A 17,170-nucleotide genomic window follows, 5' to 3' on the forward strand; every position below is an offset into this window, starting at 1 on the left:
GTGCTTCATGGACCAAAGATGCAATGCATTGAAAATCTGGGCGCTGATTTTTTAATGGTCCCAAAATATAAAGGACTGCTTGAGGGCTTATTTCCATTCTCTTTATAGATGGCCAAAGTACGAAATCATGATAGAAATGTGCTAATATGAACAAGCAAATGTTAATATCATAATAGATTTCCATGCCATATCCAAGTTTTAATGTTCTGACATGATTTGAGCTCCTTTAAGTTCTGGACCCAGATGTTGCTGTTGAACTTGCAGTAGAGGGTGCAGAGGAGCACGGCGTGGACTTCCCCATCTTGATGAAACTGCTGATGAAACCCTGGATCCCCTCCAGGCCCTGGGATGTCAGGAAGTCCAGATAGGAACTCCTGTCCTGGGTACTCTGCAGAGGAAAAGGTATTGTAGGACTTTTGGTATATGTCACAACACAACTTCTCTGAGACTTTAGATATGAAGTCCTGCCTAGGTACTCTGCAGAGGAAATTCATACATTAGGCATGTATTCGGTGGCCTGGGTACCATCCTCCCTAGTCATACACTTCTAAAGACTGAGAGAATATCAGACACACAAATTTGAAAAATACCTAACCTTCTCCCTGCTGACTAACTCTGTAACCAATAGGGAATTGGGTGCCAAATGGCTACTTCCGTGTGCTAAAGGTTAAGTTCCTTACACATTGTCTAACTTCGCTGAAAGAAAGTTTTACTTCCTTCACCATATCTTACATAGCTCATACATGGTAAAACATGTACTATTAATCACATGCTGTTTGTTTCAATACCAAAACAAAGTTCTAGACATCCATTCACTGCCTAACCAATCAATAAAACTGTAACGGTTGTAGACATTACCTGTCTGGACCTGGGCCTGGGTGTGATCGGGGTTCCTGGTGGCAGGGACTGTGTGGTAATAAAACATGTAATCACTATTAGGTGGCTAAATAACAGAACTTGCTATCACTTTTACACCAAATGTATCACTTTTTTTATCACTTTTTTGTCATTGAAGATTTTGCCGATATAAGCAATAAACACCATATATGTTCGAACTGCAATCCACTGAAATGCAAATCCAGGACATTGACACGGCAGTGAGTCATCACCTGCTTACTTCATTGACATGGAAAGTGAGTGAAAACACTCTATACATTATGTGTATTAAGTGAAAAACTGTCAGGACTAGGGAAAAAATGTTGTATTTTCAAAAATCTTACGTCTCTTTCCAACGGCCGACCAAAAAAGGCTAGGGTCGGCATGCTTTTACTAGAACTGGTTGGGCAACCGGAAACACAACATTTTTTTCTAGGCCTTACCTTCTGTAAGAAGCTGTGTGCGAAGCCCTGAAGAGCGATGTGGTTGTACAGTGAGAAACTGTCCCCGACACTGTCCACACCGGCCTGTTTCACTATGGACCTCGGCACATTGAAGATGCTTGCCTCGTCCTTCTTCCCACTGGTGGAATATTGTGAATATAAAAACCTCATTAGATCATAACAACATGGTGATAAATATTTTTTTAAATAATTGTGATACGCTGCTGTTGTGCACAAAAACATTTTGGGTGCACAACATGAAATAAAGTGGAATGTCAGTAAACGTTTTTGACTGTGGGTGACAATGCACCAACAGTTAAAAACTAACTGCACAGCTTCAATTTTGTGCACATGCACCCAGTATTTCTGGCCCTATGTAGCCACTACACATGCAAGAAAAGAAATTAAAGTTAAGAAACTGTTACAGTAAAATGAAAAACTAAAACCTTAAAATTACCTGAAGGCCTTGCACCTCCAGAGTGCATCACAGATGTCTAAGATGCAGTTGTTGAACTTCCTGATGCTGGAACTGGTGAAACCACAGGACTCCTCCTGGGGCGGCTTCTGTTTAAGTGCTGTCACTTCTTCTCTGAACCTGTAGTCACAGAGGAGACAAGAAATAGGCAAGTTAGACATAGTGATAGGGTAATACATGTACAAGGGTTTAAGGAAAAGGTGAAGTGGCTGACAAAGCGTAACGCTTTTTTCATAGATTGTAATACTATACAGCCTTTCCACAGCCTATGTTTTCAGCCAGGTATGCCAGGTCACCCCTACTATTCTCGACAAGTGTGTTGGGTTCTTTTACATCTTTTACTACTACTTTACACCCATTCAAATTGATAAATGCAACCACTGCACCCTCTGGATCCTGGATTTTGATTCATATGTCAAAGCAGCAGAATCACTTACCATTGGCGACATGATTTAGATACCTTCAACATATCTCAAATTCATTAGCTATACAATGCTTATACTCTATGCCTTTAAAAAATTTCGAAGTGTACAATATCAATATCATATATCATTAAGTAATAAATCTTCAGATCCCTTACCTCTGCATGATGGCACATATCTGAACCACTACATCCTCTAGACCTGCATCCTTGGTACTTGACTCATATGAGAGAGTAGCGGAGTTGCGTACAACTTAGGAAATTTCTACATATCACAAATTTTTTCTTATAGCTATACACTGCTACCAATACTCTATCTTATTTAGAGAATTTCAAATGTACAATATCAGTATGATACATCATAAATTCATAATCTTCAGACCCATTACCTCTGCATGATGGCACAAATCCTGGCCACAGTCAGGGCGTTGGTGTCAAACATGGCCATGTACACAATGGGTGCAGACGGGGCATGCACCAACGGGAGGTCAAACCTGCGCTGCAGCTGGGTCGCCTAATAAGGGAGTAAAGATAAGGACTGGTCATTACCATGTTCAAAAATTATCTGAAAAAAAGTTCATTAGAGACGTTGAGGTAAAATTGAACATCAAACAATTCTTTCAATTGTTTCTTATCATAGTTCCTTGTTCATAGACATGGAGAAAGAAAAAAAATTTCACCAATTTATTTTTGTTTGTATCACATAACTGGTAAACCACCAATGTGATGTGGGCGCACTCGAGGTGTGGCTCGCCTCAAACACTGGGCCTCCAGCTTTATGTCCAATTATGAGAGGACGTCCCTACCCAAAGCTAGGTACTCATTTTCACCTCAGTCAAGTGGGAAAGTTGGTGTCAAGTGCCTTCCCTACAGTCAACAACCCTAACAACAAGGCCACCTTTTTTTCTTTTTCTTTCTAGGCTTGAGGCACTAGTACTGTACCTCAGAAAAAATTGAAATGTTAGTAGGGATGTTTTTCTCACCAGTTCGAAGAAGCCGAGAGTGTAGTGCATGAGCATGGCGTGTCCCTCCTCCTGCTGTAGTCCCACAACACACAGCCTGTCCACATAATACACCAGCTCCTGGATAGACTGGAGGGCTGGGAACATCTCACTATCTACAGGGAACAGGGACATGCTGGGGGCAGAGACATGATGTTTGTTACATGTGCACGTGTGTCTTCAGATCAAGAATGATATCTCGACTCATACTGTTCTCTCAGTCTTAGAAACTATTGTATTAGAACTATATCTGAATCAGTGGCTTCTCCAGAGGAAAGTATAAACTACATATAGTACCATTGTTTTATCATGACTGTCATGAGAATCTCAAGAAATAGAAACTTTCATATTTGATTTTGACTGCACAAAAATATATGAAAACAGTGTAAACTTCAAGCACTCTTACATGTACATGTACAGTGGCATGTACATGTACTTAAAATGCTCCAAAATATATTTATCAAACCAATCATACCATATTGGAATAATCAAGTGTTCTGTCTTTAATGACAATACACGTCATAGTAACAGAAGTCCCTACCTTGTTGTCCCATCCTCGTCGTTGTGTGTCTGCTGGTACCGTGCCCACTCCACAGACACACAGTTCCTCAGTAGCTCTGTCAGACAGGCCAGGATCTGGCACTGCAGTCACAACATCAGAAAAAGACATGTGTTAGTTCATCAAAGTAACAACCGTCAACTGACAGTGTACTTTGTTTTGCAAATCTGTCTGTTTGCATGCAATGTAACTAGTAAACCGCTGTAACTTTTGAATCACAACACACTAACTTCAGTACGTTAAGTACAAGCGGACGACCTCAGACAAGTACAACTTGCCTTAGACCAGACTGATAGGTTTGATTCACTCACAAAAGGACAGACCTCTACCCTTATTGATAAGTGTGGTGGGCTTTTTGACGTGCATGAGGTGTGGCTCTCCTGAAACTTAGGACCTCCTACAGAACCTACCTAACCAAAGTTAGGTACCCATTTTCACTCATTTGAGTAGGAAAGTTGGTGTTAAGTGTCTTTAATAAGGGCATACCATTGGGACCTGCTAGGGATTTATACCCAGAACCTTTAGACTCTAAGTTAACAAGACCACCAATTAGAGTTTAATTCCAAACTTGTTTTGTCTCCGAAAAGGACAGCATAATCAAACTCACCTTGCAGTGGACCTTTGATGTGAAGTACAGCCGCCTGAGTGGTTCCAGAACATAGTCATTCAGCCCTGAGTAGGAAGGACATGTTGTGTTATGAACTTATGTCAAGCTTATTCCTGTCATACACAGCATCCAATACTCAGATTCATTTCTTTGGGGTTGTAAAAATTTAAAGTTACCCCTGTATACTCTGTGGTAACTATTCCAGGAACATCTTCATCATCATTATTTTGTATCCACTTTTTGGGGTGTATCTGTATTCTATATAGCTAGTATAATTGCCCTTCGGCCTAACACACCAGCAGCGCAGTAGCAGTTTGTTACAACCCTTTATTACACTGAACAACCTGTAACACCTAACTTTTGTACATCTAACTGTGTGCACTATTTAAAGCCATCTAATGAGGATGCTCCTACGGTACTTGGGAAAAACGGAATATGATCTATATGCAAATAAGGACACCAACATGGCAGCAGACAAGTTGCTTACTCTGGAAAGGGTGCAGCCTGGACCTTGTGATGAGTTGGAGGATCTGAGGCCTGTGGTCCAGTCCATTCCAGGTGAACAGGTACTCCCACAGGAACATCTCACACAGGGGCACACCCTCCTGGAATAAGGGTTAAAGGTCACAGGTTACAGGTGAACAATAATGATCAAAGCTCAAATGCTATGAGTGGTATTCTATAAAAGAACTGTCCATGATTTTCAACCTCACCTCAATGATGTCGCAACACTTAAACTTTTATACCCTCTATATTAGAACATGCATTCAATATCGAACAAATTTGCTTTATCACACACTTTCTTATATGTTATAAGACTTACCTGTAAGAAGTCTGTGAAGTCGATGAGAGCCTTAAGCAGCTTCTCTACCCTGGGTTTTGTGCTGGGGGAGGGGCAGTCTATCAGATCTACAATGGATAAATAATGATAAAATGATTATCCTATCCTAAGTATTTTCAAGTCTGAATAATCCTAGGAGCATCAGCATTTCTTGAAAAACATAAACAACAAATGCAAGCCCAATGTAAAAATCATTATACTTAAAATGTATATCCACTGTATGAGACAACACAGGTTAGATGGTAAGGGAAAAGGTCCCATGGCCCTTGAAAGGCTGTAGGGTCAGTGGGTTGTTATCCACGGTGTCTAGGATATGGTATTGGAGGGTGGCGACAATCCCTTTTCGTCCACTGCCTTTTACCTTTCCAACCAAAATCCGGTATCCATTTTTACACCTTGGTGGAGTGAGGAAAGTCCTGTCAAGTGTCTTTCCAAAGGATTCAAACCCTTGATCTCTCAATCCTGTGTCTGTTAGCTTAATCACTGCCTACATTGAGAGAAATTAGTTTATTACAGTATACATGTATGTCTATTTTCCCCACCTTGTCGCAGTGTCCTGTAGAGCCAGTATCCTATCCTATGTGCCACATGCTGCTGGGGATGACAGCTCACAAAATGTTGGAGGTACTGGGACCTCAGCACTGCTGCAGCTTGACTGGGCAGCTTGGGGGAAGAAAGGGAACATTAAAATATGGATTGCGGTAAAACTGGTGCTAGATGTCTAGCTTGAGAATTTCTAAGCCATAGCCAGGGCTTATTCCACTTGGACAAATGACTCTCAGTCCTGCGTCTACTAGCTCTAGCCTAACTGGTAGGCCATCAATGTCACAAACAAGAAGAATACATATTAAGTTCTTTCTAGACACTGTTATAGCCCAACTATGTGTTATGGCTAGCAAAGTTGAAAATGCACATTGAACAGTGAATACATACCTCAAGGCTATCCAAGTTCTTCAACAGCTCCTCAAAGGACCCAATGAGCTGGACTGGTACTTTGTCTGACGGGCCTGCTGCACTCAGGTCCAAACATCCAGGGTACTCAATGGCAGGGATGCAGTCCAACTTAGCCTTCTTGGGTCTCTGTAAAACATCTAAGTTTAGCCAGTGATGTGTAGAAGGGAAAGGAACTAACAGATATGGCCCTACTCCCTTGCCAGCACCACTACATCATAATCATCATCATCGGTTCTCCTCTTACGAGGTGTAGCAAGTGAAGTTTGCACCACTACACTAAAATAAAATCCTAGCTAGAATCCTGATATGGTAAAGGTAAAGCATTCAATCTCAACTGAGGTGAAGCATGATGCTTTTTATTTTAACCTTCTCCCTGTTGCCAACTCTGTAAGACTGTAACCAAAAGGGAATTGGGTGCCAAACAGCTACTTCAGTGCGCTAAAGGTTATGTAGCTAGTGGTAGTGCAATGTGGCTTTGCTATGGCTTGCATTTTCAGCCAAGCATGCAGAGTCTTCTAGTAAAAACATAAAAAACACAAATGACATTGACGAAACAGAAATTGAAGTTCTTAAAAGAATCCCATTGAAATAATACTTACCGGTTCCTTTGTTGGATCTACATTGTTCAAGAGATTTGTGTTTGGAATTTGTATTGTCTTCAGCCATTGGTCCCTTTCCTCTCTGGGGCAGTTTCTGAGCTGAACTTGACGAATCAGGGCTGCCCATGCTTTGTCTGTCTGTTTGAAAAAGACCTGGAAAAGAGAGAGCAGTATGATGATTGTAAATTTTCTACAAAGGAAGAAGACAACACATCGTTAGCTTCTACATAAATTTAACAACACAATCTGAGATGGATGATATCAGTCTAATAAAACAGTATATGGCTTTTTATCTTATGTTGCTAGTTAAAACATGTCATTCATAGCAATCATACTACAAAGATTTAGCACTGGAAAAAGATGCAAACATTGTATAGTCGTCGAAATCAGCACCAATTTCATTTGAGACCTTCTTGAAAGCATGGGTTCTCTGCATAAGGTATCTGGTGTCTACATAAACATTCTGTTATTTGTCTATTCATGTTTTTTGTCATCATTGAAGACTGAAGATCATAGGGTACTAGGTCAAATAGTTAACATTCAAGTAACAGGTCCAGACCTGTACATGTACCTGTACCTGATGTTATATTTAGGACTTTAAAATTTAGGTACGAAATCCCTAATGTCCCATGTTGTGCCTACCCTGTGTGTTTTGTAGAGAGGCACGTTGACCAGGTCAGGCCGGTACAGTTTGTACAGAGACAGCAGTCCTGTCAGGTGTGGCTGTACCCCCACTCTGGTCTGCAGGTCTAACAGGGTACGCACACGGAACAGGCGCACTAAAAATACACAACACGCTCGGTTAGATCAGGGAATAGTTCATTACTTAGACTTCCAAACTAAGGCAATGTGCATCAAATTTGGTACTGCTTGCAAACCATTTCAAAATCTTTCTATAACTTTTTATGATATTAAAGTGTTAATAAGCAATACAGCAAATAGATATCCATATCAACAACTTTTGTTTATGTTGCTTATGAAAAAAAGCAAACCAGTCTCACCATCTTGCTTCCTGGTCAGCAGATACAGTAGATGGCAAACGTGAGGACACTGGAAAGAATTGACAAGGCAGTGGTAAGCAAAGTTGCTGCAGGTTGTCTGATAACATTTACAATTACATGTAAATTGAACTTTTTATTTGAAGAAACCTGGTGTGCCACAATAAAGACATTCCTTTCAAACTCTGTTCTTTATTCATGTTGATCTTCAAGCTCAAGTTCAGCATTTTCATTTTAAATCTGAGAACTAACGAAATTGGTGCGACCTTAGTACTGAATTCAATGAAACCTACCAGGACATCACTCTGTATGAAGAGGAACAGGACTCCATATAAGGCATGGAGCTTCTCCTTTCCGTCAATCAGGTCGTACACTAAAACCAGCCAACGGAGCAAGAAGGCCTGTAAACAACAAACAACAACAGGGCAAAGGTCAACGCAGAGCAGAGCAGAAGACTGTTTTACTTCAGCTTTCACTTGCTTCTATTGTGTGATAGAGTCTTTAAAATCAACTCTAAAAACAGGGCATTGGTGTCAGATGCAAAGCACAAGGATATAAGCAAGAGATCTGATTGGCTCTGAGTAGCACAGTCCTCTGTAAGGGCATGGCATTTGGGTTAGAACTGGCATTTCGAAGTTCGATCCAATTTACACTTCTGCTTCTGACAAAAATTCCATTCCTGTGTTGATTAATGTCATAACTCATAAGAAACAAAAATCTAAATAGGGATGTATGTCAAACTGTTTTGCTCAAAGCAGACTTGAGCTAGAATAGGAGGGAGTCTGGGCTAATTCATTTAAAGTTACATGTTACTCAAAATAAACATACATGTACTACTTTCAGTTTATCAAATAAGGACAGCGTGGGAAGACCCCTGAATGCTTTATCCCAACAAAGGGGTGTTGTTCAGTGTTCCAAACAAGAACAAGAACTATGGATGACTAGATTTCAGCTGACCTGTACAGTTTTGGAAGGCTTGTTGGTACATATCCATGAGATGGCCCTCAGGGCTGCATCCTCTGGTACTGTGGTAGCAGGGATCAGGCACCTCACCAGCCGGCTGTTGGTGGAATCAGCTATGAATATGATGGTAAGGAAAGGAGAGAGCTTTGGTACACATATATACAATTATACACATGTCAATAGTTCATTACAGACCTATAGATAATATAACATGTTGTCAACTATCTTTTTAATAGGAGAATCGTCATCCTTGTATGACAATTTACATATTTTCCATCTCAAAACAAGTTTTTCTAACTTTCATGTGCTACATAAAATGTCAAAATTGTCATCTTTGAGATAGATTTTACTGAAGACTATAACTTTTTTTTACTAAAGCCTATAGTCTAAAAAACTATGCGCTTGTGTTTTATTGTATTCCCATACAGGTAACACCAGAAGTTAAGGTCCAGACATGTACCCAAACGATTTTACATGTTCAGGTCCGAACCTGTACGGTACAGTACCTACAAACTTTTCTACAGTACAGGTACACCAGAAGTTCAGGTCCTGACCTATATACTAATTACTAGTACGGTAGTACCTAAACAAATTCTACAGTCTACAGATACAGTACACAGCCCTACTAGTACTCACCAAACTGCCCCCTTGTGATGACCACAGTGAGTGACAGGATGTTGTCAGGACTCAGCCCCTTGTTCTGTGCATGCTGTTCTATCCCCTCCAGGGCCAGCTGTAGCTTCATATTGCCTCTCACCTTTGTACTGGCTGACTCTGGACATGACAAAATGAATATCATAATATGTGGCAAGTATATTTGCTGTTGCATATACTAAAATCTTCTTAATCTTAATCATACTGGACAAAACCCCAGTGGGGCATCTCGTCCAGGGAGGATTGGTGCACAGCTAAGCGGGCCGGTGGTGGTGGTGGTGCATAAAAAAAGAAACGAATCAAAAATTGCAAAGTGTTTGTGCGAAATCAACCAGTGTAAAATACTGTGCTATAACCTTGCTAAACTAAAATATTCTAGATTTGGATGAAGCGTATGCATGGCATATTTTCTACATACTTTATAAGGAATACTTTGTTATCATTCTACTCGTTAAACTGTGGCATGAATCACTTGAAAAGAATAACAAAACATGTAAAATATTATCTATGACCCCCCCCCCCCGTCTACACTATTTCACACCCGGTAGATTTCTAGCGGGGACGAGCGGGAACCAATCAGATGGCTGCAGACAGGTCACCGACTGTCACCGTCAAGTAGCCAATAACTGGCTTCTCGCGGACTATTCGCACCCCTAGTTTCATGTAAATTTCAGATATCCAAGCCAAGCGCATGATCATTAGTTTTGCACCGGGAGTTTTAAAGTCCTCGCTACAAATTTAGTATCTTTTCGAAAGATTAACGTTGATAATCCAAACGTGAAGAAACTGTGAAGATGAAGTTTTACACCTTCAATGGCGCTGCACTCGCGCTAATGGAGCGGTTGGTCCGAGAAGGAACAAATCCTGACGACGCTGAGATTTGTGAAGTGGACCCGACATTTCCTAGCCTCTACCAGGCTCCGTCCTATCGTTGAGACAAAAAGTAGAAATCAGCCGCGGTACTTCGCTATACAGGGTAGGTCCGCTATACAGTAAGGTTCCATTTCCGTGGATGGCAGATTGGACCCTCTCTCCGTAGCTAACTCCCTTGACACACTATTCACTATGTTAGGCCACTTTCTACTATTTTTCCAGCCATCCCGCGGAGCCTGGTAGAGGCTTGACATTTCCCACCAAGACGAAGCGATCGAAGACGGGACGGGCACAAAAATGGAGAGAAATCAAGTCCAAACTGGTTCTGAATGAAGGTTTCGTGGCGCACTGCGAGGCCCCAAATCACCGACTTCCGAGGAGAGAAGACATTGAACTCATTTTCCGACAAAGTCACCAAACAACGGGTCCGGCCTGAGTCCGTGTGTGAGACGTCCTTTAAAAGAGGGCTACGAAAGCCGATAGACCCAGCATTTGTTTCATTATACATTGTGATGAAAGTTTGTATATGTTACATTAACTCTTATTGTTATTTCTGTGTATAGACAAGAAAGCTTCAGTGTACGAGTACATGGCAGAAAATGCTCTCTCTAAAGTATGGCGCGACGGGCTATACCGTATTATGGAATAAAACGGTATGTATTTCAGTCTTGATAACATTGAAACGTTTGTCTGTCATTCATTTGATCCCTATAACCTTCATTTGAAGCCCCAAACAAATGCTTCACACAAATGTTATTCTGACAATGATAACCCTAACCCACAAGCGAAGCTAGTACAATTTGAATCTACCAAGAAAGGAAGCCCTGGAAAAAATTATTTTTAATGAGAATGAGCAGACAATGGGTGTGAAATACTCCTTCTGTCGCTCGCGCGCCACCAGATAGTGCTAATTGCCTACTCTGCAAGTGAATAAACCGGGCTAGCGGGCCCTGATAAATTATTCATCTCCTAGTCCCCGCTAGAAATCTACCGGGTGTCTTTCAGTGACAAGCCCCCCCCCCCCCCCCCCCCCCCCCTCCCGAAAACAGTGACATCAACAAGTTACCAAGCGCCACAAATTTGGTCCACCCGATTTGTCCACTTGTGTCACAAATACAGCCCTCAAACGTGGACTCAACAGAAACAGATATGCCTCTTTAACATAATGAATGTATAACACGAGTTGAATAAACTCTTACCGTCCGTAAAATACGACAAAGCGTCCTTCAAACTTGGGAGTTTTCGCGTCACTTCTTCCGCCATTTTGGACCCGCTCAAAGTTTGAATTGTCTCGCGGTCGTGATCACGTGATAACGCATACAACGTGATTTCACGAGATCACTTAACAGTTCGGAATAATTCCGCACGATGGCGTTGTTGATGAACCAAGTCTACTGAAATCAAAGTTTGCACCTAAACATGAACATATTGGTTTGTAGATAGATTATGGTACTAGACCCTCTAACCAATGCACAGGTCTGCTTCAAAAGGCTTGATTTGCTCCCATCATGATTTTCAATGTTGAATTTTTTTCCGCTGAAGGCTATCAAAAGCTTTTACGCCGTTAATGCTTTCAGTGTACTAGCTTCAAAATCATTTGAAATGGCAACAGACATGCACTATTCACTATCTTGTCTTCAACATTTTTTCTTCGTGTCTTTAAGTAGCAGTTATATGTTGATCTCGACATAAAGTCAAACCTGTAACGTTACAAGACCACAAGAATCCTGTCTTTTGTGATCACCTGTCCACATAGACCATATTTCATCGGTCCCTTGAGTAGTCCTCTTGGGCAGTTTTGAGTGCCGCAATTTAGATACATGTGCATGTACTAGTATCAAATGAAGGCACCCCATATACTATAGTGAAGTGGTATAAATATCATCAAATGCACTCAATGCATTGCAGCCAATACCGATTTCAGATTAATATAAAGTAAGTAAGTAAGTAAGATGTACACAGACCGACCCTTTTCATATGGTGCAATCAACTGCTGTGTCTTGATAGGTCAGCATCTACATAATGAATTTCAGAATTTAAAGTGAGGCAAAATTTTTAAATTTCAAATTTTGAAATACTCAATTTTCAATTGTCAAAATTTCAATATGCATATTTTGAAATTTAAAATTTCAAATTTTCTATTTTTACATTTTCAATTTTCAAATTTTCAATTTCAAATTTTCAAATTTCAATTTTCAAAATGATGTAAGTTGTTACTGTTTCCTCTTAGTTACTTAGCAAACAGTAAGTTATTAGTACATGTATATGGCAAATTCATCAAGTCATACAAAGAACTAACAACGAAGAGTAGTACTAGATAGCCTGTTTATTAGCATTATCATAATCAGCATCTCCGGTAGGTTGACACAATGTTTTACAAATGGGGTCAATATATACTCAATTACTGTGGCACAATCAACTCTTTTTTGCTATGTGTTTTTGTTTGTTTGTTTCTTTTTCTTGAAAAGGAGGGAAGGGGAGACCATTGGTCAATGTGAAAATACATTGTCCAGGATCGATGTTTTTCGTTAGCATTACTTACATGCATGAGCTACTTAGATACAGGTAATGTTGTCGATATAACGATAAATTACTGTTGGTATAACTTATAGATGGGTTCGTATTACGACAATATTGAATACATCGCAAATGTCGAAAATCAGCACAATAAGCCATTTCACAATAACTATTACGCATGTGCAGTCGTGATGCATTGTGGCCAGGTGCTTTGAACTTTGACCTTTAACCACAATGCATCACGGCTGCACATGCGCACTAGGGACTATGAAATGTCTTTCACATATCGGATGGCCGAATGACCCCTGAAAATCTCACAAGAATATGTTTCTTTAGAACACTATTGGCTCTGTCTATTTTAAAGTCGATCATAGTTCTCTCCACAGCGAGTCTTAGTGCTACACAGATCAAGAACGCTGAAGTCCACAAAATAGCTGCGCATCTTTCAACCCTCTTTTGCTAAAGTGTTATGTTCCAGTTTGACATGGGATGTTCTTAGTACTTGGAGCATCCTACTCAATCGGCTATGTATTGTCGTCTGTACAAGGATTTTGTTTGGCTTGAGATCGTTGCAAACGATATTCTAACATCTAGAATAGTGCTATGATACGAGAACCCTTACCAGTTTCCTACTTCTTCGTCTACATAATCATAGTAATCTGGATCATGTTGCTTAAGCCGTTCTAGTCTTTGTAAAAATAAGTCTTTGGCATAGTCGTAAAGTTCGATGTCAAGGGCGTTCAGTTCCACTACTTTCCTTTTCTTGTCTTCTGAGATGGGTGTCCTGCCTGCTGTTGTGCCGTTGACTTGCTCGAAAGGTTCAATGAACTTTAGCTTAAAGGTCCTTTCAAACATGTACTGACTTTTCTTCTGGAATTCTGTGAGGCCAAAAAAGGCCATCCGTCGCAGATTGGTCTTCGCACTTCCCAGAAGAATGCGGTTTCTCTGCTCTTGACTTACACGGGATGTATTGTAGCAGCCTACAAGGCTCAAGTCTGCCAGCATGCGGGTCTGGCGATTGTTTGCAAGGTTCCACGGGCAATCCGTGAACTCGTCCAAGCCTACACCAACCCAGTTGTCGTCGAAACAAGATGGCAGCTCCTTTTCTGATGGCATCTTCCCGTCACACATGTGCCGAGAGGTTTTCCACGTGGCCCCCCTCTGGACGTGGCGCCATTCGCTCAGGTATCTGGCCACAGGCTCCCGCAGCATCGTGATGTAGAAATACCTGAGGCAAAAAGACAGAAACCGAATCAATATTGACACCATGCCAACAATGGACGCCATTTTGAAATGTTCTCTCGCGAGAGCACAGCCCAACGGGAACGTACGGGAACTTAATTGCACGAAAATGAATGTGGGACTGTGAGACTTCCATATTGATGGAATATCATTTCCTACTGCTCATGATTTTAAATTGTAATGATATTCTAAACTGACTTATGATGATGACTCAGTGATGAAATGCATTTTTGTGACATCCTTGTGTCATAAAATCATGATGAGGGAGGAATGTTTATGACAATGTTGCAATCTAATGTAGCGCTTAAGTTCTTCATGGTCGTATAATGAGAACCATGGACACGTTTATGTCTAAGCCATTTTATGATAACGTTTGTCGTAAAATCACAAAAGGTGCAGCCTACAAGAGTTGCACCGTAAAACAATGCGCAGATTGAACGGAGCTGATACCACGGTCTTGGGTAGTGACAGGTTAAAACCTACTGCTCATACTATATCATGCCTGCGAAAAATCTGTCGATGGACCGAATAGTGTATTTAGCAAAAGCAGGTCATATCATTTACAGACGAGGTAATGAAGCTTCGAATTTGTATCGATTAAAACAGCCCCTTCCTTGGAGCTTCACGTCACTTCGTACTTCTGTCCCGTATCCACACCATATGTTGAATAGGACGGCGCCCATTTCCGTTTCTGTAGCTCTTGGGCCACATAGCTGTGCACGCACTGTCATGAGTAGGGGACTAGTCCACTGGAAAGCAGTGTTTGTGGAATTACCATACTTTTCCCTAGAGCTGAGAGTTATACCATCTTAAAGACTCTGACATGTCGACCCAGGTAAGGGTTGAACAGGCAAGGTAAGTACTCTCCACAATAGGCCATCGCATCGGTTCAATACCCAGCATGAAACCTGCTGGTGTTGAGGGTTCAACCCCCTTGGAAGGCAAGGTGAGAACTCTCCCCAATAGGGCATTGCATTGGTCCAATACCCAGAATGAAACTTGCTGGTGTTGAGGTTTCACACCGCTTGGAAGGTAAGATGACTACTCTCCCCAAAAGGCCATTGCATCGGTCAAATAGCCAGAGTGAAACCTGCCGATGTTGAGGTTTTAAACCCCTTGGCAGATCCCTGACCGTTGAGACTGCGGTGAACCACATACAACCATTATTGCACCTTCGTTTCCAAACCCGTCACTCGGGGAGTACAAATTGTGCACATCAAAGAAAATCAATACGCAAAAGTTAAGCCTCGTTTGGAAAGCAAGCAAGCAAATGAGGCTGCCATCTTGTGCATCTCCACAATCAATGGCGCCTGAATGACAGAGAATGCTGCACCGATGAGGTAGAATGTCAGACCTCATTGAGGGCGCCAGTCCCCGATTATCTTTCAATCATTGAATGAAAAGAAGAGGTTGCTGCCAGTCTTCGCGGGACCATCATAATCTTACAATCAAGCAGCAGATTATGCAAGATATACCATTGACGCTCTTTTGTGGGCACCAAAACATGGACATATATGCAAGTGTAGACAGGCCTCGCACACTACATACAGCTGCTGTGTGAGGATGCAGGCTGCAATTCAGAAGAACTGCCAAGAGCAATGGAGGACTGGAGGGGGAGGGTGATGTTCGTCCGTGATACTCTCACGACAAGATGATGGTGATGATACTTCTGATATCTGAGACCTTTCCGTTTAGTATCCACGATAGAGAATCTGCTTGTGTGTGTGATATCGCTAATGGGCCTAGGGTACGGTGAGTCTCTTCCGTGGTTGATGGCATCAAAACTAGATTAGGAAATGCAGCTGCCCTAATCAATAGAGTGTTCAGGAAGCCCCTGTGCTATCTATGCCTGGTATGCGTTTCTACCTCTGCCCGTAACTCAATCGATATTTGTACAGATGATTTTCAGACGATGTCGAAGTCAGCATAATTGGGCATTATCACATTTACGGTTTATTACCATTTCGCTCGGTCCACGGAAGAATGTTTGATGGGAGTAAAAAAAACTAACTTTTTTTGCATTTTTCGTCTTATGAATTTCAACGACTGTGCGAGAATGCATGCTGTATATTTTGAAGACCTACTTGGGACTATGGAGTATAGGGAGAGTCTTGCACATCCGAGAAAGTAGCTCGACAAGATGATGGTCGTGATGAAATTTCAGATCAAATGATAAATCTTGCGAATAAAACGGATGGCAGTCAAAACAAGGAATGAAACATCTACAGTTAAAAGTATTCTATAGAAACAAATTAAGCAACGAAAAGATTGAAGTATGTATCAGATGTAGTCTATTTTTGATATGGTACGTAAAAATACGTATACAATGTCTACGTTTGTTTATATATTCATGATCTTGTGAAAGATGAAAAATTAAATAAGAAAGCTTTCCCTTCACAGTTGTACCGGTTACATATATATCTTACGTTTCACTTCGCATTAGTATCATCTCTAACATTTTGATTTGTGACTCCTGTTTATATGGTCGTGTAAAACTCGTCGGAAATAGTCCATGAAACGGCCTACTTGCCATAACTTATAATGCACAAGGTGTCTCCTCCATACCGTTCTGGTCGTTAATCTAGGTACAACACTTCACACACCCACTTCGTAATTTCAGTAATCGTCTATTCAATGTTTATCCCAAGCGCTAAATCACAAACGGAAATTTCGTGGTTTGTTAGATTAGATCAGTTTCCTAGAGACCACAGTCCCCAAAGCCTGGAGAAAACGGGAAGAGGTGTCAACAAAGAAGAATTAAGGGAAAGCCAACTTCAACAAGTACACTTCACGCTAGCTAGGCTTGCTTATTCTAGCGGAAAATTGTTAATTTTCCACCATACAGTGAAACAGGCAGCTCCCCTCTCAGCACTGCAGGGGACGACGTGACAGAATGAGTGTCTGGGAGACGAGTTCGAAATTGTATCTGGGCACGCTTGATGTGGCATGCTGACAAGGCCACACATCGCTGGCGTACCGATACTCATGTGTGTGTTACTGTGCTTGCCTCTACCAGGCCCCGCAGATGGCTGGGAAAATAGTAGAAACTGGCCAAATACTATAGAGTAAAAATAGTATGCTAAGGCTACGGAGAGAGGGTCCAATATGCCATCCACGGGTCGCAAACTGTAACTTCTAAAACGTACT

The 17,170-nt window shown here is 41.3% G+C and overlaps 2 protein-coding genes across 2 annotated transcripts in view; both read right to left on the reverse strand.

Annotated features, from left to right (window-relative positions):
- Positions 1-200: 200 nt before the first annotated feature.
- Positions 201-11,590, reverse strand: LOC136422987 (centromere protein I-like). The gene is made up of 19 exons (XM_066410959.1): positions 11,464-11,590; positions 9,374-9,511; positions 8,732-8,850; positions 8,068-8,175; positions 7,778-7,826; positions 7,419-7,555; positions 6,777-6,929; positions 6,157-6,303; positions 5,766-5,886; positions 5,206-5,291; positions 4,870-4,987; positions 4,383-4,447; positions 3,758-3,858; positions 3,199-3,352; positions 2,605-2,729; positions 1,777-1,914; positions 1,320-1,458; positions 859-906; positions 201-388 (listed from the first exon to the last, which is right to left on the reverse strand). The coding sequence occupies exons 1-19, from the start codon at positions 11,525-11,527 to the stop codon at positions 227-229; spliced, it is 2,172 nt and encodes a 723-aa protein (XP_066267056.1). The 5' UTR covers positions 11,528-11,590; the 3' UTR covers positions 201-226.
- A 982-nt stretch (positions 11,591-12,572) lies between these two features.
- LOC136423232 (heparan-sulfate 6-O-sulfotransferase 3-B-like) overlaps positions 12,573-17,170 on the reverse strand; it is a 43,660-nt gene continuing 39,062 nt past the window's right edge. The window contains exon 2 of the mRNA XM_066411333.1: positions 12,573-14,009. Coding sequence (XP_066267430.1) covers positions 13,400-14,009 — 610 coding nt within the window. The 3' untranslated portion in view covers positions 12,573-13,399. The remainder of the gene's footprint in view (positions 14,010-17,170) is intronic.

Source organism: Branchiostoma lanceolatum, chromosome 17, assembly GCF_035083965.1.
Source record: "Branchiostoma lanceolatum isolate klBraLanc5 chromosome 17, klBraLanc5.hap2, whole genome shotgun sequence".
Taxonomy (NCBI): domain Eukaryota; kingdom Metazoa; phylum Chordata; class Leptocardii; order Amphioxiformes; family Branchiostomatidae; genus Branchiostoma; species Branchiostoma lanceolatum.